Source organism: Diceros bicornis, chromosome 1, assembly GCF_020826845.1.
Source record: "Diceros bicornis minor isolate mBicDic1 chromosome 1, mDicBic1.mat.cur, whole genome shotgun sequence".
NCBI lineage: Eukaryota > Metazoa > Chordata > Mammalia > Perissodactyla > Rhinocerotidae > Diceros > Diceros bicornis.
Genome location: NC_080740.1, coordinates 82,350,717 through 82,365,446, shown reverse-complemented (window position 1 = coordinate 82,365,446; position 14,730 = coordinate 82,350,717). Strand labels below are relative to the sequence as shown.

Below are 14,730 nucleotides of genomic sequence, written 5' to 3'. Positions count from 1 at the left end.
CAGAAGAGAAGTGTTATTCATTCTCTTTTCAAATATACGGCACACATAGTTAAAATACTGATGACAGAAATTGGAGGCATTTGCTGATTCCTCAAACAGTTATTCTGAGCAAGAAATGATTCTACAAGGGATTTAAAAATACACAATTTTGAGGATGATCCTTTTGTCAGCATTGTCATGACCTCTAAAAATGAATATTTGCAAACAAGACTCACAGAATAGCCCTAAATTGTTTGGTGGGTTTTGGAGGGAAAAGAAGCTATCTGAGAAAAACTTTCTTAAACATTCTCCTGTAATCAAAAGGATGCAGCCCCAGTAGAGAGAACTGGCTGAGTGCCTTGTGACAGACCGCAATTCTGGGGACACAAGATCCCAACTCACAAAGATAGGTGAGGCCGAGACTAATAAATCAAAGGAACCTTCAGAAAAGTTGCAAGCCTACTTCCCCTGCCTGGGAGAACCGAGAAAACCTTATCTGGCTTCTGTGAAAAAGAAAAGGATCATTGAGGAGCCAGAATTAGAGAAAGACTTGCGCTTCATCAAGTCTCTCGCTGTCTGAGCCAGATAAAATATCCTCTGGGAAGGCTTCAGGAAATGCCCCAAGGGAATGACAGTTGCTATTAGCTGAATGGGTGAAAGAGCACAGACAGAGATGGAAATATTTGGCTCTTTCCAACTGTGAACTTAACCTGAGTCTTCGACATTTACACAGACTCAGGGCAGAGTCTTGTGCTTACAAGGCACGACCACGAGGTGGCCTCCATCTGTAATTGGGTCCCCACGGTCCAGGCTGCGGAGGGATGGCTTTAAAAAAAAAAAGTTCTTTCTACCTAGAGGCTTAGCTATGGTAACTTACAAGTAAGAAGTTCAAGTCCCCAAAGCTTTAATAAACTTAACAAGGTCTTAATTTTACAAGCAAGAGCCAAATTTAAAAAGGGCAGCCCCGGGCCGGCCAGGTGGCACAGGCGGTTAGGTGCACGCGCTCCACTGCGGCGGCCCGGGGTTCGCCGGTTCAGATCCTAGGCGTGGACCGACGCACCGCCTGTCAAGCCATGCTGTGGCGGCGTCCCATATAAAGTGGAGGAAGATGGGCACGGATTTTAGCCCAGGGCCAGTCTTCCTCAGCAAAAAAGAGGAGGATTGGCAGATGTTAGCACCGGGCTGATCTCCTCACACACACACAAAAAGGACAGCCTCTCCTTGGATACCTCCACCTTCAAGGATGCTTCCAAGTTTGCAAATGACGCCAAGAGCAGGCTGGAGTGGTCTTAAATAAGATGTAAGGCTTGTTTCTTTCTTAATGCACCTTGTAATTTGCACACGTGCTGCAACACTTTATTTATTTTCTTATTAATAGGTTTGAGCGTGTTTAACACTGCAAGCCATAAATTGCAGAGCAGCAGATTAAACTAAGTTCTCTTTATTTTCCTGCCAATTATTGGAAAGTGATGTGGGGTCCAGGGTGCCCTTCCTAACTGGCTTTTTCTCTATCACCCCTCTTTGCCTCTATCCAATAACCAACCCCTTGTCTCCATCTGCCAAGAAAAAAAAAAAAAAGACACAGTCTGCTTTCTCGTTGGAGAGCTTGCCTATTGAGCAGCTCTGTTATTGAGATTAATAAGCTGCCAGTTTCCAAGGAAGACTAAGAAAACTACAAAATTAAAGTGCACTGCAACGTGAAATGCTGCTGGTGGCCAGGCGGGATCATGGTGTCAAAAAGGCAAGGTAAAGCTATAAAATAAGGCTGAGCTTGAAAGGCTAACATAAAGGTCTCATTAATTTCCACGTTGCCTCTGATGAGAATTTAGAGGGGGCATAATGTTTTGCAATATGGAGAAATCAAGCTGCCTATTGATTTGAAAAGTGCTTGAATGCATTTGGTTCACCCAGAACAAATTCTAGTTTGAAACCTTACTCAAAAATATTTTTTAAAAAAAGCAAACAGGTTACCTTGGTTTAATATTCTCAAGATCAAGCTTGTCAGTGATTCTGTCAGAAAATTAATCCTTAGGTAGAAAAATCAATCTGAGAACAAGTTTGGAATAGTCTCCGGGCTCAGCATGGTGAGGATGTTGGCACAATCTCATTGCTTCTCCATGAAAACCTTATTTACTAAAGCTCTTGCGTCTTGATTCCCAAATATGCATTACCAATAAGGCATCCAGATTAGACTAAGATTGCTTCATCTTGGAGACAAGAAGTGTGTTGTCTGAAATTCTGATACCAAAATTAGATTCCTTAGATGTCACTCATCAAGCCCGGTGTGCTCAATTCTTTTTCAGAGCACTTTTCACGACTTCCTGCCAACAGGAACAACGATGACACTCAAAGTATGACCAAAGGGTCAGCCACCATACCTCTAGCTGTTTGCCTTTCTCTTACCAATCGGGCAAAGCCCTGTTTGAAGATAAAAATTTTATAAATCACGGAGCTAAAACAGTAGCGGTGTTTCTTATTCCTGCAATGTCAATTTGCTCTCACATTTTGTGATACGCAGAGCGTTAAACCTCTGTAAATCAGGTCACACATATCCTATGCTGCCACCGCCACGGAGCAGCGAGGCCTCAGATTTACCATCCCAGGTTGCCACGGATCCCGCAGAGCTGCAGAGAAGGGGCTCTTACCTCTGCGTGGCTTACGATTTTGTCAGCGACTAGGTCTATGTCTAGTAACAGGCTGGAATTCATCCATACATCATTTCTTGCCTTATGTCACTTAAAATGCATTGACATCACCATTTCCACAGCCTGGGCAAATTAATTTGTTGTTTGCCATCTGGAAAAGCATAGTTCTACTTTGTTTAGTTTTTCTAGTCCGAAAGCCCAGTGCATGTGGTGATTAAGAACATGGGATTTGGAGTCAGGCAGGCTCAGGTTCAAATCCCAGCTCTGCTACTTACTTATTTGGAGATGTGTAGGTAACTTAATCTTCCCGAGCCTCAGTTTCCCTTTATTTAAAATAGGGAGGGTAACATATACCTAACAGGAGAGGTAAAGGGATTAAATGGGATCATATATATAAAACTCAGTGTCAAGCAAAAAGTATTTGATAAAGAAAAGTTGTTATTCACATACCTATATAATCATGTAGAATTACTATTAAATTTAACAAAGTTTCTGGAGAAACTTTTTTTCAAAGAGAAAAATCAACTGCTGAGCGCTTTGGATACACTAAATGTGCTATTATTTGTAAATGGATGAATTTCTGTGTTACATCTATTATTTTAGAATCAAAATGAATCTGGCCAATAACAGCTCCACTTAATTCTCTTTTGCATCATAGATTGAACATGCCTAAAATTGACCTTTTGTTTTCTAAATGACATCACTATCCACCCAGCCTCCTAGGTGAAAACATTGGTCGTCATACTCACACCTGCCTAACCCACGTCTCTGCATTCTCGCAATCGTTAATTTACATCTGTGAATGTTAACCTTCTTGCCAGATTGCTAGGAGAAAGCCAAAAAGCTATAGATGCCGTAGCTACAGGGACCTACTGAAAGCCACACCACCTTCCATCTTAACCATCACAACATTCTCCAGATTGGACCTTTAGTTTTGCTACCTTTGACCCTACCCCCCATCTACTCGCCATATGGCAGCTACCATAATTAAAACCAAACCAAAACAATATGTTATTATTTTATTCTCCTGTTTAAAATGCTTCAATGACTTTTCACTGTTCTTGGGGTAGAGTCCAAAATCTTCAACCCAGCCCAAAGCCTCGCACCACCCTGCCCTCACCTGCCTTTCTAGCTTACTATCTGTTCCTGGCATCTTAGTGTTTCTTCCCTCAGTGGGTCATTGTTTTTGCCACCTAGAACATTCTTTAAGTCTAATTAACACCTACTCATCCTTAGGGCTCAGCTTAAATGCTAATTTCTCATGAGTCTGAGACTTCTCTCTACCTCACATGGCACTTACTACATTTGTCATTGTAGGGGCATTTGTCTAATCATTTGTTCCCGTTCTGTCTACATCCAGCCTGGAATCTCTGCAAAGGCAAGGACTTTGCTTTTCTTCCTCATTGCTGAATCCCCAGTGCCTGGCACGTGGTAGGTTCTTATAGATGTTTCTTGAATGAATAATGGATGACTATTTTGAAAAACAACTTGCAAATTTGTTTGTAGCTTGAGGATCTTGATGGTTAAAATTAGGGCTTCTGGTATTTCAGGGCAAAAGTAAACTGAGAGGGAAGTTTTGTCTTGCTTAGGGATTCTCTTTAGTCATCTGCTGCTGCGAAAGATTTAGGGAGAGAAGCTGGCTTCAGCAAAAATGCATAAAGGAAGGAAAGTTAGGCTCCGTCATTGAGCTGCTTTCTACGGTTTTAGACAAAAGAGGCTGACTTCAGAAACTCCCAAAGCAGCAGCTGGCCAGGAAGATACCTGACCTTGTCTCTCTCAGGAGAGGAAGGAATAGACAGGAGACATCAACCAAGAGTTGCATGTGGACTTTGTTCTAAGACCTTCTGTGAACAGGCTGAGAGAAAGATGGTGGGCAGAATGATTTGTTACACGCTACGTTAGAAAAGATAGTACAGACTGCTTGCAATTAGTTCCTCTGCTCTATGTTGGTTTTTCTTGGATTATATTATGGTTTATGCATAAATTGACTGCTTTCAGTAATAGAAGTTTATATGCATTGTTCTTTTATATGACTACCGTTGATTACAGAACTTTCTTTACAGGCATTTTTGTCTTGCGTTAAATTTCAAATTGATACAGCCCAGTTTTTTGGCTATGCCTCCTTAATCAGCACCTCTGATTCTACTTGTCATGGAAAGAAAATGGAAAAGCATAGTCAAAGGAAGATCTAACATGCCTCATTAAGACTGATGGGAACATCAAAAAGCAATGCAGAGAGGCAAGGGCTTGCTCCTCACCGGTCTAAAGAAACACACTGGACTTGGCTTAGAGTCTCTGGGGGTGGCTCATCACCTCCCAGAGTTATGAAATTCTTCCATCACACCCAGATGTCTGTATTAATGAGAGCAGAGGTGGTGAAGCTGTTTGTAAATTTCCACTGCATTTTCAAAATTGATGACTACATCGTGATTGTCCTCCAGAATGTTTTGCCTTCAATGTTTCTCTCTCCTGGATGTGGTTAATCAATTCTTATTTGGTATGAAAGATAGGAATGGGAATCCTAGTATGGCATCATGCCCCCAAAAGAAGAGCTCCCATACCTACACTTTCTCTCATGGGTAAGAAAATAATAGTATTAAACTCACAATGTTTCGGCATTTGAATGAGTGAATTTGTTCAGTTCTACGGTTTCCAAGACTACATGAAAACTCAGTAGAGAATGAGAATGAATAATATGCTAAAATCTTTGACTTTTTTCCACTTATCTATTAGGAAACTCTATTCTATTAATCTATTACTAAACTCTTACTCATTCTTCAAAACCCAGCTTAAATAGCCCCTTGGCTGTGAAACTTTTCCTGGGAGAGTTAATCACGTCTTTCACTGTGCAATCACTGTAACTTTTACACTTCCATTATTGTACATACTGTACCATCCTTTTGTTTATGTGCCTATCTCCTCCTTTAGATTGTATGAGCTTTAAGGACAGGGTACATATTTTAATTGTTACCTCCCCAGTACCTAACATAGTGCTTGGCATATACGAGGGACTCAGTAAATATTTGCCAATGTAAGACAGACTGGATAATACTTACAACACAAACATAAAGCTCAACAATTCTATTCATTACTGCTCAAGTTTCATGTACGAGATCAGTTGCACAGCCAAGTTATATGTATTCAATGCCATGACTGGAGTTTCAAATATCTGCTGACTTCTGCACTCTGTGTTTGACTTCTGGTGATAGCCTCATCCCAAGGGCCTGACATTCTCTAATCCTTGGCCCTTGAATCTACTGATCAAAGAACACGCAGGTGTTGTTCTTGTTTTTTTTTTCTGATGGGCTTCAAGGTTTTGCATTCCTGTCTATTCCCCAAGATTTGTCTTTAACTTGCCTCCAAGAGCATCACTGAGAAGGCCTAATCCTTGGAGAAATGCCAAAGATCCAAATATCCAATGAGGAGGACTCTACAGGTCAGAAAACCAGTTCCAGGAGAGCTCACTTCAGGAAACAGGAAGGTGATATGCTTGGCTTTGCTGGACCTCTCTACCAGACCCTTGTCCGGGGAACACTTTATTACAAATGGCTGTTCAAAATAAATCTCCTAGAAAACAAACTGATCGCATCAGAAGCTGGGAGATGGAAGATTTGTACATGCAGCATATGCTTTCTTATCACCAAGGGGAGACTCCTTGTGAGGTGCAAACACTCGGATGGTTCTTGCCCTGTCAGTGTAACAATTAGGACAATAAATGTAGGTTTGTGGTTATTCACCTGTCGGACATCTCACCATCTTATTTTGTGTGTAGGAACCACCAGAGTTTCATCCAATGTGGCTCATAATTTACCATCTCCCTGAAACCCTAGACCACTTGGAAGTTACTTCACCCCTCTACATCTAGAGTCTGCATCTTTAACATGGTGATAACTATGGTCCTTCCTACCTTACTCGATTGATTGCTTTCAGGCTTGAATGAGACAGTGCATGTAAAGCACTCATGTGGGGCATATACAAAGCGCACAATCAAAGCCGGTTGTTAATGGTGATGGTGTTCCTCTTCTTTCCTTCTCCTTTTCTTTTTTCTACAGTAGCTACTACTTTTCTCCTTCCCCTTCTCCTTCTCCATCTAGTCTGCTCTATGAGCCTTTATATCCAGAAACTATTTTTCAAACAATAGTCTGTTAATGTAAAAATAGGCTGACTAGTGCCCAACAAACTCTACGGCAGATCATAATTATGGGGAGGAAAAAGAAAGTCTTATCTAACCTTAAAGACCACCATCAACTATGACAATATCCCAAGGAAAGCCTGGTGGACCAGTCAGCTTTCTGCCTGGAAACTTTCCAGCAAAGCTGTTTATTAATGGGTTACTATATCAGTGCAGACATTAAATATATCCAGCATATATAATATATGCATATAGTTTCTATTGATTTCACATATTTTAAGCCTTAGAGATTAAGATTGTAGGCATGGTTTAAAATAACCTATAATTGTCAGAAAATAAAATTTATTACAGTTTGGAGTGACTACAGTGACAATGGTGCACAACGTATTAATGTTCAAGATCTTATTTAAAAAAATCCAAAAAGTGTTATAGACAAGAAATAACATCAAGTGCTATGGCTTGCAAAATTGTTTTCAGCTGAGTGCAGAAAATTCACTGGCCATTACCAGAAAGATTACAGATTATTTCTATTTTTCCTCAAATCTCAGTTATTAGAGTTTAAAAACTATGTGAGAACGTTTTGAAGGGTCATTATGATTAACCTCTTTCTCTGTTTAGTCTCCATGATTCTTTCAGACAAGGAAACAATCACAACTAAAGCACACAATCATGAAATTGTCTGGGGATGGAGGCACCAAGGCCATTCCAATATCTGGCCGACCCACTCACCACATTCGCTGTCAATTACACCCCAGCCCACCATGCTGTTTCTGACACACCTTCTTTCAGGTCATGAAGGTGGGCATGGTTTTGGAAGACCAGAAGCAAAGGTGGGAAAAGGACGGGAGCAAAGGCAAAATAAGAAGCGAGGCCTGGAGATCACTCTGAAACTCTTCCCTCCCAACATAAGTGCTACCCCTTTTTCCTTGCTGTTTGTTTTTACACATTGTTGTTTGCCCCACAGGCATCAAGCTGTTAGTGTGTACAGGAGGGATTAAAGTGGGACTGCATGTTGGATGAAATATAAATTAAAATTATACTTCTGTCAGTCTGGAATCAGGGATTGTTTCCAAGGTCTCCCCAAACACTTAATTTCAAATGAGTCTTCATTTATTACTTCAAGAAAGGCCAAATGCATAATTTATCAGCAACTTTCAGTCAATATACACTTATAAGCATGTTTCCCATGAGCCTTTGAGTAAAAATATGTTATGCTAATTCTATTAGTTGGGTACACAAGAGCTGTCCAAGAGAGTAAACAAGCATTAAAAGGAGACACATGTGAACAAAGAAATACCTATCAACCTACCATCCTGGGTCAAATTACCAAGGGAACAACAAGGAGGTGGTAAACTTGTCCCATTATTTATGCCAAGATTTTCTCCCCCACTAGAACTCTGAGCCACCCAGCAGCATTGTGTGGGTGACTCAGGTAGGGAGATGGGTGTGATTGGTGACGGGGACTTACCGGGTCTCCAGTGGCACGTTGCTGTTTAGCACCCAGCTGTCCTGAAGCTGAACAGACTCTGGTGTGGTGGCCAGGTCATTGGGCGCGGGAGCTGGGGCGTGGATCTGACTCCGCCGATTGGTCAGCGAGTTCCTGTTAAGGGAGTTGGCTGACGAGTGGTGATGGGACAGCGTGTGGTTGTGAGGGGGTGGCAGAGGGGGCCTCAGAGTTGACTGGCTGTGGTGGTTTGGAGGGCCTGAAAAAAGAGGAAGGAGAAACGGCCATTAGCAGCTACAGGTTACAGCCTCAGACACTCTGCAAACCTGCAGAGGAGAGCCTAGAACCCAAGTCTCTATGCTGACAATGGCTGCAAGTTACAAAGCAGAGACATAGATAAGAGGGCATAAAGCATCCCAGTGTTACTTACTAATAAATAATATGCTTTCACTTGCTTTTATCCATAGGCATCAAATGAAGAATGAAAAACTAGGTTAGCAAACCCAGGCTGATGAGGGCTGACCAGTGCAAACATTTGAAACATATGCATACTGCAGTGAAAGTGACACGACATTCAAAGCCGATCATTGTTGTAAGGAGTCCCTATACCATTTCCTGGTAAACCAGTACACTGCATACATTCCTCTTCCTAAAGGTAATGAGAATATGGCACACTCTAAGTCAGGGAGTAGCAGATCCAAATACCTGTAGGGGCCAGGCAAGAAAGGGAAGTTGGCCAGTTATGGGCTGAGGTGACCTGGAGAGGGTAGAAGGCAGCCCTCACTCAGATCCAGGTCCATGTGGCCACGTGGGCATGAGGGCTCAAGGCAGCCTGATCTTCTATTTTTTCTAGGAAAGCTGAAGATCTGGACTTTTAGATACAATTTCCTGTCTTTTTTAAATGTTGACAATTAAAAAAATTTGTGTGTGTGTTTGTGTACGTGTATATATATACATATATAATTTTTTATATATATAATTAATTTTATATATAATTTTTTTTAATGAGAGTCAACAAAACACACCTGTGAGCCCGCTCAGATCAGTGAGCTGATAATGTCTCTCCTCTGAGAGATGAGCCCTGAGGATTCAGTCTCTGGAGAAGGTCAGGGTTGGTGTTTTCAAACCATGACCCTTACTCCAAACTGCATCCTGTTTTCTGGTCTTGAAGTCCTCTATCCTTGCAGCAAAAACACACAAAGGAGAACTATACCTCTGAATATATCCCCTAGTAAATATGACCACAGATGACAACTCCACACGAGGTTTTCCCAGCAACCCATTCTCAATCTACGAAATGAAATATTTTAAGCGAAATGAAAATGGAAGTAGTTCACTATGCAATGGAAGCCTATAATGGCTGCTGAAACATGACTTTTAATTTGTGTCCTTTGAGAAAGTTTATTGTTTGAAGCCTCCAGTCGGGGTTGGCAGCTCACCAGGTGACTGCAGAGCCTTGTCATTTTGGCCCTGGTCAACTTTTAAAATCCTCAGCCCCTGCTGTCCTGGCTTTAAGAAGTTGGCTCAAGTCATTTAAACAAGCAATTTGACACAAATTTCAACTACTTGTCTCCTTATGTGGCCAGGCTACATCTCCAAAAGGTATAATCTACATTCCGTGGCTCCTGTGAAGCCCGCAGAAACGTTCTGAAAGAAAGACAACATGTCAGGAAGATAGTAGGTTTGGAGAGCATCATGACCAACGAAAACAGGAAGGAAAAATAGGGAGGAAAGTGGTTCCTCGAAGTTTGCATCTCTGGGCTGAAATTACTTGGGAGATGGTTTTTGTATTTTTTTTTTGGTGTTCAGAAAAAGACAACTAAAACTAAAACTCAGTGGGAAATGCCACGGTACAGTTGTGTAGATTTTAAATCGCGTCCTCCAAATGAACCTGTAATTCGCATTTTACATTATGCACCAGTGACATTTTAAATATATCCTTGAGGGAGTTTCATAGCCGTAGCAGGCTATTATATTTTCTGGCATTGTTGTGTGTCTAGTAATGTATTATTATAGAGTTATTTAGCATTTGTCTGTCTCGTATTAGTGGAAAGAAGTGAGAAGAGGAGGTGAAATGATGTAATAATGATCCTTCAGAGATGCTATCCAAACCCCTCACACACAGCTAATGAATTCTCATGCCTTCCTTTCCCCCTCTCTCAATGCCCATCCAAGTGGTGTCATTATTCTCCATTAGTTGGGTAATTATGAGGCTTGCCTCGGGAAGACGAGATGAATCAGTGCACAAGTGAGAACCCACCCTCCTCAGACCCAAGCCCTAACTTTCCATCTCCTCCAGCCCCCACCCTCCAGCTCGCCAGACCACACACTCTCCCAAAGTTCAAAGAGGCCATGTGAGGGATTTAATTCACTAAATGAAGTACTGGAACCTTCCTGCTTCCTGTCTGTTCACCCTGAGCTAAAGTTTCTCTGCCTACTCCAGCTTGCGTGACCCTTCTTTGTCCATCTGCGTTCTGTGTGGGCGGAATTCCTGTGGTTGCCTTTCCAGGGGTGGCGCCGAGGGGGAAACGGGACCACCGGCCTGGGTGCTATGTGGTATGTCCCCAATAAAGCGGAGGGTGAGTTTTCCAGTTCATTGGAAGAGATGTCAGGCTTTCTTTCCATTTCTCCTAAAGAGAAGGCCTAGAGTTTCATGGAGGAGATGCAGAAAGAAGAACAGGGGAAGATGAAGGAATACTTAATTCTCCACTCACCCTGCCCTCCTATAAAGCAACACGCAACTGCAAATAAATCAAATTACTGAGAGTAACAACAACAAAAACTATCCAGCATCCTCGGTGTCAAAAGATGTTCTCCTTACTGTTGCTCATTTCCACTCTGACACTGTACTGCTCATTTATCTATCTATCCAACAGTCACGTTTCAACTAGGTGCAGGGGATAGAAGAGAAAGGCAGTTGCAGTACAGAGTGGTAAATGCTCTCACGGGAGTATACACAGAGAGACGTGGGGCACCAGGAGGGGCATTTCGCCAGCAGGCAGGAGATAAAATCTAAAGAACTGGGTTTGGGGATTGGGTCTGCCACTTTCCAGTTGTGTGAACCTGGGCTTGCGACCTCATTTCTTTAATTCTCAGTGTCCTCATCTGCCAGATGGTGACAACGGCAGTAACTACCCACTAAGGCTGCTGTGAAGGAGCAAGAGGATATGCATGTAAAGTGCTAACAATGCTGCCTGATGGCTGGCAAGTTCCCCAAAACCGTGTGCCTGGAGCATTGCTCGGGTCTTTCAGGAGTGAAAGGATGGATAAGACTTAGCTGCAGCTCTCAAGGAGCCCAGAGTTGAGGAGAGGGAGTAAATCTGGACTTCATCTATCTGTGTCACAAACCTGCAGCCCCCAAGCTGAATATTACTAAAATCTGAAGTTGAGATTTTATATACTGTTCCAGATTTCTGACTTCTTTTGAAAACAAAAACAAAATGAAAATACTGAGTCTGTACTCCCTCATGGCAACAGTTAGATAGAGAAACTGTTAACAATCCCTGTTATCTTACTCTAGCCGGATGTATGCATTTATGTCACCAGTTGGTAGACATTTACGGTTTTGACCACTAGTTTAACCTGGGGTACCTTAGCATTCTCTGAGGGTCATGTACCTCTAATATAACATCTCTGCCACAACTAATGACCTCAAGCACTTTTTGCGTTTATCCTTTTTCATTACAGTCATCCAAGCATTTGCCTGATGGGATGGTTTTCATTTTAAAAATGCAAACAATAGTCAGCAACATGCCTTACTGCTTCTTTCTAAGAAGCCAAATTACATGAAAAGCCCTTCTTGAAGGCAACTGATGTCTTCAAACTATGGTGAAACAGAAATGAATAACTCAGCTTGATGGAGGAACCTTCAGGTCCACTCTAAGTTCAACATATTTATTGGACTTGATTAATGTGCATATTATTAATGGCTCTTCTGTTACATAACTATGAAATCACATAATGCAATTGAGCCACGAATAACTATGTAACATAAATGCTTACACAGTATCAACCTAATAAGTATGCTATTAGCAAGCAAAAGGCAACTGCCATTAAAATTGCAGTGCTAACCTATTATATTGTACCTGATTTACCTTGAGGTGAGAACCTGGAATTTATTTTTAGGTGCTGCGTGGCTTTTAGTTCTAGGAAGAAGGAGCTGCATATTGGTTCTTTGTTAAAAGCTAGAGCGGGACAGGTAAGACTCCTAGCAAAGATAAGTGAATATATAGAGAAGGTGCTTCCTGTATATTTAAAAATTAAGTCCTGGAATGAGCACTTAATTTGTCCTGTTTGCTTGTTTGGTCCTGTTTGCTTGAATGATCTATGACTCTGTGTTTTTAGATTTGCTGTGAGGCAGTTGCCCAAAATTTTGATCTCAACAGGGATGCCCTTCACATATTCTGTCCTTCCTGAATGCCAACTGGTTGACAGTGGAGTCATAAGAAGAATAAAGCAGTACTTCTTTGTTGAGTAACAATATCAATTCCAACAAAGTTACATGTGAGGACTGCAAAATCTTGGAGTATCAACTCTTGTGTTGACTAGACTAGTGCTGCTCAAACAGCACGTGGAAACAACTAACACCCACATTTTAAGTAATGTGTAAAGTAAGAACTTTTTTTGGAGTTAAGGAAGTAAATTCTTAATAATTGGCTATTGTTTTGCACTCTTCCTAAACAGCTGGGGAAGGCATTTAGGCTAGGTCTACCCTTGCCAAAGAGGGGTGCAGATGAGAGTAGCAGGCAGGGATAAACTAAGATAGCCTCACAATTTTTCCTGGTGATTAAAAATGATGATAAAATGTATGAAAGAAAAAATGAAAGTAGAGACTTGTCCAATTGCTAATAATTCACTCATTCTTGAAGATGGCATGCCAACTGCTGGTCTTTAAAAATTTCAACCCCTCAGACCCCAGGATGATGAATTAACCACAAACTCTCTGCCTTCTTCTAGTGAACCACATCTTTGGAGCAAGTTACCTCCTGAGAGCAATCTGAAGATGCTAGAAGTGGGGATGGTGTTGGCAGAGACTTTGGAGTCTCTGGTTGATGAAAACTGGCCCCACGACATCCTGTTCAAATTTGACCTTGAGTGGGAGCCAGAGGGAGTCAGAGGTGAGGATTTTCAAGAATAACAGCCTCTGTTAGAACTAAGCAGAGTCCGTTGCAGATGGCCAGGCTGGCGGGCAGCTTTGAACCCCTGCATGGCCACTTACTAGCCGTGTGACCACTGAAAAGCTACATATTTTTTTCTGATTCTGTTTCTTCACTTGTAAAATGGGTATAGTAATTTTACTTCTTTCATACACTTGTTAGGAGCATCAAATGAGAATATATCTATAAAGATCCTAGCATAATTCTTGGCACATAGTAAGTATTAATAAACATTATTATATATTATACTATGTGTTATAATTAACAATACTGATGATAGTAATAACAGCATCAGTATCTACAGCTCTGGGGAAAATGATGAGTACCTCCTGGGCCACTCCAGTTTTCCTAGCTCTTGGAAGTGGCAGCTCTTGAAGCCAATATCAACTTGACGTATGGAGGCAAAATTGCCAACCTCAATTCTCCACCTTCAAATTCTGTCTGCAGAAGGGCATAGTGACTAAGTGACATGGCACAAGCAGTAATTTAGGCACTCTCCAGAGCGTCTCTCTGAGATCTTGCAGAAATGGAACCTGGATTCAGAAATGTTCCATTTCCATAAACAAAACAATCCATGTTAATGACACAAAATAATAATATTGACAATAGGTGCTATGAGTTAAGCTCTCCCTGTGTGTCTGCTCTTCTGCTAAGTGCTGTACATAAATTATTTCCATGTATCCCCACTCACTCCTATGAGACAGGCTCTCTTATCATCCCCATTTTACATATCCAGCAAGTGAGGTTCAGAGAGGTTAAGTAATAAGCCAAAGGTCATGTAGCTTAGCAAGTAGCAGAGCTGCTCTTTGATCCCAGGGTCTCTTCCCCACTCTGCCATAAGCAAAGGAGCCTGAGGCCCCAGAGTATACTCACATAGGGAGGGAACAAGGACCCCTGCCCTGATTTATACACACCCTAGCAAATACAGAGGAAAACTCTATTGGACTCATTTTTTGCACATTTGCTTAAATGGCAGAATGAAATCTTGTGAGAAATTGCAGGCAATCGCCCACCTCAAAAGTCTGCACCTCCCCATGCTGCTTGAATCAGGAGAAATAGGCCAGAACAGCCAGACTGCAGCACCGTCTCTTTTCTGTGCCTTCCCCAAAGGTCCTCCGCAAACTTCCTCCTCCGCGCTGCAGCCCTGGATCCTGTAACCAGTGGCTTGAGGGATGAGCAGCAATTAGGTCTGTCAGAGGCAGAAACAGGGCACACTGGGTCCCAGCTCATCCTGCCTGCTCTGACTGGAGATACTTTGTCAACAGCCCAGGGGTGGAGGGGTGGGGATTGGTCCAGATCTACTTGCCGCCTGTGTTTGGAAACGGATGGAAAGAGATTAACTTAATTGTATGTAAGCATTGGGCACTTTGGCCA

The 14,730-nt window shown here is 41.9% G+C and overlaps 1 protein-coding gene across 2 annotated transcripts in view; it reads right to left on the bottom strand.

Moving 5' to 3' along the window:
• Positions 1–14,730, bottom strand: part of TENM2 (teneurin transmembrane protein 2) — a 571,867-nt gene that overhangs the window by 271,497 nt on the left and 285,640 nt on the right. For both annotated transcript variants that reach the window (XM_058545548.1, XM_058545558.1), the window contains exon 3: positions 8,225–8,459. In XM_058545548.1, the coding sequence (XP_058401531.1) occupies positions 8,225–8,459 (235 nt within the window). The remainder of the gene's footprint in view (positions 1–8,224; positions 8,460–14,730) is intronic.